At 44.2% G+C, this 6,105-nt stretch overlaps 1 protein-coding gene across 2 annotated transcripts in view; it reads left to right on the top strand.

Moving 5' to 3' along the window:
• Nucleotides 1–5,221, top strand: part of dicer1 (dicer 1, ribonuclease type III) — a 27,803-nt gene extending 22,582 nt beyond the window's left edge. Inside the window, exons 28-30 of one of the 2 annotated variants that reach the window (XM_015394694.1) lie at nt 864–1,026; nt 1,099–1,174; nt 1,538–5,221. In XM_015394694.1, coding sequence (XP_015250180.1) covers nt 864–1,026; nt 1,099–1,174; nt 1,538–1,703 — 405 coding nt within the window. In that variant the 3' untranslated portion in view covers nt 1,704–5,221. The remainder of the gene's footprint in view (nt 1–863; nt 1,027–1,098; nt 1,175–1,537) is intronic. The other variant, XM_015394695.1, reaches the window with a different exon arrangement.
• The last annotated feature ends 884 nt before the right edge of the window (nt 5,222–6,105 follow it).

Raw genomic sequence — 6,105 nt, 5'->3', positions numbered from 1 at the left:
TTCATTAATTTTTATAATTTTTTTATTATTTTTCGGTGTAACAATAAACATATACCGAACCGAAAACCGTAACCACGAAACGTGAAACGTTCCGTTCGTGAACCGAACCGAACCGTGGATTTTGTGAACTGTTCCAGCCCTAATATTTATATAAATATCTTTTAAAAGTTGATCACAGACTCTTCTGAAATGTTTTCTTCTGTGTTTTCCTGTCCCGCCAGTATAGATTGACAGGAGTTTAAAACAGATTTTTTTTTGCCTGTACCCTCAAACCTTTCATTTTGCACTCCTGCTGAATAGTGCACTAATTTTCTCTGTTCTGCTCATCTCATTCTCCCTTCATTCCAGTACTTTAACCTGGTCCTGTTTCCTTCCTTCTCTTCTTTTTTCATATTTGGTGGGCGGTTCTATCTCCACTAAATTTGAAAAATATAAGCTTGACCAAATTTTGGTGTTTTCCTGAGGCAGCCTCACCTATGCAGCAACATGGCTGCTCTTTTTTTTTTAGAAGCAGAGTAACCGTGCGGACGAACAGCGGATTTCTGTTCGATGCAAACCTCCACGATTCTGCCTTAAAACCGTGCAACCTTTGCCTGCTGTTCACCTGGGTGTGAGTGCATGACTCTGCATCAATGGCAGATTGAATCAAGCGTTTTTGTTTAGCTATTGTCAAGTTTGGCAATAACAGAGCTGAAGGTAGATAAGTGACTACATAGGGAGAGGAATGGATAGTATCTGTTATGTAGAGAGCTTAGTGGCATTAACTGTGAACATCTACAGCTACTACATGCCAAAAATCTCTTCGGTGTGCCGGAACGCTACATGTCCTCCTTCACTTCAGCAGTGTTTGTGTTTTCCTTTAGCTGCGACGCTCTGAGGAGGACGAGGAGAAGGAGGAGGACATCGAGGTGCCCAAGGCCATGGGGGACATCTTTGAGTCTCTGGCTGGAGCCATTTACATGGACAGCAGGATGTCCCTGGAGACGGTGTGGCAGGTCTATTATCCAATGATGAGGCCTCTCATTGGTGAGTTTATCTCTGATGGTTTCTGTTCGGCGTTTGTCCATCTGTCTCATCCCTGCAAATTCTTTCCTCCAGAGAAATTTTCTGCCAACGTTCCTCGCTCTCCTGTCCGGGAACTCCTGGAGATGGAACCAGAAACTGCCAAATTTAGGTAGGACACCCCAACATCTTGGTTCTACTGGAAGTTTACAGGAAATAAATAAGAAAATAAGGAATAAACCTTTAAATAGTTTGGAAAAATTGCATATTTTATTCTGTTATCTAAAAAAACGAGATATCAAGTATGCTTCAGGATGTTTATTACTCATTAATCACAAGCAGATAACACACTGTTGGTTAAGGCCACGCCCCCATTCCACAGTGTCTTCCTGCTACACATTTGAGCCTGTTGGGTTTGTTTTACATTATTATCTCAAACAATAAAAAGATGAGATTCTTGTTTTATGACATCACGTTTCTAAATGCTCTGTAAGTTTCCCACCGGGTGCTGATGTGTTCATGTTCCTGTCCGCAGCCCTGCAGAGCGTACCTACGACGGGAAGGTGCGTGTGACGGTGGAGGTAGTCGGGAAGGGAAAGTTCAAAGGAGTCGGCCGCAGCTACCGGATCGCCAAGTCGGCGGCCGCCCGCCGAGCTCTGCGCAGCCTCAAAGCCAATCAACTTCAGGTCCAAACCAACTGAGCTGCCAGCAGCTCCCAGCATTAGCACCTAGCAGAGAGGACAGAGCGGCGGTCCCCGGAACGCCGCGTGGAGACGCCACAGCAGAACACTCTGAGCTCACATCCCGCTTGTTTTACCTTTTCCTTTGCGCAGATACAATCTTTGTTTGTGCTTCGTGTGACCACGAGTGCTTTAGCGTCCCAGCTGAAGAGGTCAGGTGTGCTGCTGTGTTCGTTAGACGAACCTCTTGCTCAATCTTAGAAAAAGCTCCGGGCCCGGTGGAAGTGAAATGGGTCCGATACCACTGCAGTTTCCCGGCTCTCTCTCTCTCTCTCTCTACACCTCCAGCCGGTTTCTTCATCAGTTTGCACTTATTCCATCAGTTTTCCAAACAATCTGTCACTCTGACGCCAAAACCCCCCTCGTAGCAAAGCGAGTGAACATGAACTCATGATTATGATGAAAATGATGTGGCCTCTGACCCTGAGGCCGGCCCTCATATCCTGAGTTAGGAGACCCAACATTCCCAGTTACTGTAGTTGTTCCCATGTTGTTGTGGCTCTTGTGGAAACATGCAGACGGCTCAGCGACAGGCGAAGAGCTGTCCGCCTCTGCCGGATGTACCAAAGCTGAATCAACATGTGACGATGATCCGAGGCTGAATTATTCCTGAGGAAACCAGCTTTGGATTTTATTTCCTTCTGATTAATGTTGCTTCCTGCTAAATGTGGTCGATAAGCCTTGTTTTTTGTTTTTGTTTATTTTTTTTTCACGTGAATACCTCAGTTAACTGCATGCATCTCTTGTCTCTTTTCTGTTTGGTGCTATGTTTTTGTATTAAGCTTGAACTTCTCATCTTTTTGCACTGTAACTACAATACCTCTTTATTTGACCTTTTTGTCGACCTGTCGCCATGTGGCCCTGTCCCGTCTCGCTCAGCGGAAAAGGGGCGGGGCCAGTTAGCTGTTGTTGTCGGATCCGTGCGGATGCATCGGTGTCGCTGCAGAGGGGATCATCAGGCTGCACTCTTAAGATCCGTGTGGTTTCTACCTCAGCTCCGTGACACCGACATCCACGCTCGCTGCAGCCGCGTTTCTCAGTGCCTTTCCCACGGGGGACATCCTCCACTCATCAAAACGTCACTGAACGGGTCTTTACCTTGAAGCTTGACAAATGCATGGGCTTTACAGTGTACCAGCATTCAACACACTGAAGAGGGAGGGTTACAAACTTGAATATAATCCGCAAAAAAAGGCTTAACAGATGAGAACAAATCGTCTGAGCGAGTCGTGATGCAGCAGGAAAACTGGTTTCCAGGTTTTGGTTAATCGGTTAACAAGATCTGATGTTCTTAACTTAAAGCAGCCGAGTTGGCGAAAATATTTTTGCAGATTTTAGCTGATATTCTATTCTAGATTTACATTTTTTTGGTTTTTTTGTTTTAAACCAATAAGTATAATGTATTTGTACCCTGAATAAAATATCGTGGCCTTACATAAAAAGATGCCACTTTAGCATAGGTTTGTTATGAAACCATTTTTAAAAAACGCTAAGATGACGGCTTCCGATTCCTGATCTATCCGACCCTGTTCGTTTAGAACCTGCAGAACTTCTGTTCCACTGTATTGCTCCTCTTCTTGTTTTTTTTTTTTTATTTTCATGTAGAGCCGCAGGTTGCTGTAAATCCAGAGTTGCTCATCTTGCGGTAACCTAGCCCGCTCTGCAGCTCCAGCACCTTCGCTCGGCATGACTCGCTGCACCGCACCTGTCGAGTGTCTGCCTGTTTGTTTTGGTCCCACCGAGTGCAGCCTGTGGTCGCCTCTCGGATCCGACATCCTGGGTCCGCGGTGAACTCTGTGAGAGTGAAACGTTTCTGTCGGACTCTGCATCCTCCTCCTGGCTCTCGTTGTTTCTTTTTTTTTCTTTGATAAACATGTAGCACAAAGAGCATTGCACTTGGCGCCATATTTTTACCTCATGTCAGAGTGGAAGGGAGCCGGTCAAGGAGTCTGGACCGCCGGCGTTACACAGAACGTTCCCACAGGTCGCCACCTGATCCTACACTGAAAGAAGCTGACCTGCTGCCTTCCATTAATCCAACCACAGAGAACTGCTGCGAGTTCGGGTCTGGTTCTGTTTGGATCTCTGACCTCCTGCTGACAGCAGCCTAAAGGAAAACCCACTCGGCGCTGACCTGATGATCCGCTCACTGATAAACGCCCAGCTGATACCTTTCTGTTAGATCTGCGATGATGAAACTCATTCTGCGATCAGAGGTTTACCTGAGAGGAAACTTTCAGCCCGTTTTTAAGCAAATCGTTGATCATGTTCGACTCTGACCGAGCCTCTGTGATGATGGATGTTTGTGTGCATTTAGTTGTCAGTTTTGCTTCTAATGCCACGAACCGTTCCAGCTGATTTCAGGAAGGCTGATTCTTCCTCCTCCTTTTTTCCCGACGAATCATTGATCCGTTTATGCTCCAGCTGGTTAAGCTCGGTCGTTTCTTACCATCTGTGAACGGTTTCTCTCAAGCTTTTATGTTGAAGCTGCCATCTGTTTGAGAATGGAGGTTTTAGGATCCTCTGAATCTAGTTTCTATTTGATTTAAATGGATTTGGTGGTTGTTTCTGCTCCTGCAGACCCTGAATGTCTTTATCCAGCACTGCTCTAAGTTTCAGCACTGTCTCGGACAGCTGCCCTCCTCCCTATTGGTAAACCCTTGACCTCCATCACTGAGAAAAATCAAATCCGTTTTCAGTTGAACATAAGAAGAAGACAGACGGAAATGGTTCAGATGTTTTTATCCATACAGAAATGGTGGTGCAGCCATTCTGGTTCTTTTCTGGACGAAGTGTTCATAAAGCCCCAGCTTCTGTTGAAAGAAAATGGTTAGACAGTATTAAAGGTAGAAGCTGAAGATCTGAGCCGTCTGTGTTTGTCTTCAATCTCTCATGGTGAATCTGACTGAGATCAGTCTGAGGTATATTTAGAGAGATGCTCAGTGCCTGAGCTCCAGCAGAGGGCAGCAGTGGACTGTGATGTGCAGCAGAGCAACCTCCAACCCAAGCAGAGGGAACTGATCAGTTTAGTTTGGGTTTTTATCTCCAGTTCTAGATGCAGAGGCTGATCTTAGGTTAAGCTGCAGCTCGGTTTGTAATGTAGCTGATCCTGGGTCAGCGTGGGGAACGTCGGGAACATTAATGTAACATTAAGCTGCAGTGGTGTACAGTCTGCACCTTATGGATCACAGAGACCTTTACTATGTTTTTTTTTCCTTTGGATGTTTGTTTGTGTAGCTCTGTATATCTCCAATAAAGTCCTGATCATCAGCTCATTCCTCCGCTCATCTTTGAGAACATTTAACCTGATTTTCATCTGTTGCAGCCCCTTTGGGCCTGTTTCCCCTCATGCGGCCGCCCGCCATGTCCTCCTTGGTCAGCTCTGAGGCTCGTCAGCAGCACCAGGTTTATTGGCTCAGTGTGAGCAGCAGGCCGAGGCTTCGCAGCAGGTTTATCGGCCCTTGGGGACCGTGGATGGAGCAGCTCCAGCAGCAGCAGGTTCATGCTCTGAACTCAGTCACTTCTCACATGTTCCTCTGCATCATTAAGCTGGTGTTTTAAACCCTCCTGAAATGGTCACTGACTGCAGGTCAGCTGTTCAGGGTCTGTTGCAGAAGGTGCTCTGCAGCTGATTTGATCCTAAAAACTCAAACAGCAGCTATTAGTGTGACTGAATATAAAGTATTTCATTATTAAAGGTGCATTATAGTGCAACACTGCAGCAACAATCTAGAAATAAGTAAAAATTTCTTAAATTAAGTGTTTTTACCATTGATTTCAGTAGTTAAATATGATATTCTGCCAGTGGATTGAGTATTTTTACTCTTAAAATAAGATAATTGGATAATCTGCACTTGAAATAAGACAATGCAACTGCTTTTTCTTATTTTAGATGCAAATCATCTTGTTCCATTGGCATAGTTTCTAACCTCCTCGATTCAGGAAAGCTTATTTTAAGAAAACACATTTCTTTTTTTTTGCAGTGTAAATGACACCTTAAAGTTAAGCTGTTGTCCAAAACTTACTATTTAAACTACCCCCTATATAAAGTTAATTTAAAACATTTGAAAATGAATAATTTATTCAACTCCATGTTGCCTTTCAGCAGTAAATAACACTGAGATGTTCTATTGCATATTTAATCTGGTTGATAATATAAGAGAACATAGATTTTTTATTAAATATGTCTAGAACTGATCATTTTAATCAAAAGTCTACAGTTTCCACTAAATGCTGATGCTATTAGAAGGTTTTGAGAGGTCAAGTTATCTGGATGGCGATCTAATAAATAACAGTAATGTTCCTTATAAAAAAAAAAAAAAACAGCACCCCCAAACATTGAGGTCTATAGGCCACAGATTGT

Source organism: Cyprinodon variegatus, unplaced genomic scaffold (genome assembly GCF_000732505.1).
Source record: "Cyprinodon variegatus isolate N-32 unplaced genomic scaffold, C_variegatus-1.0 Scaffold704, whole genome shotgun sequence".
NCBI classification, from domain to species: Eukaryota; Metazoa; Chordata; class Actinopteri; order Cyprinodontiformes; family Cyprinodontidae; genus Cyprinodon; species Cyprinodon variegatus.
The sequence above is the reverse complement of the archived record's forward strand: the minus strand, read 5'-3'. Positions and strand labels throughout refer to the sequence as shown.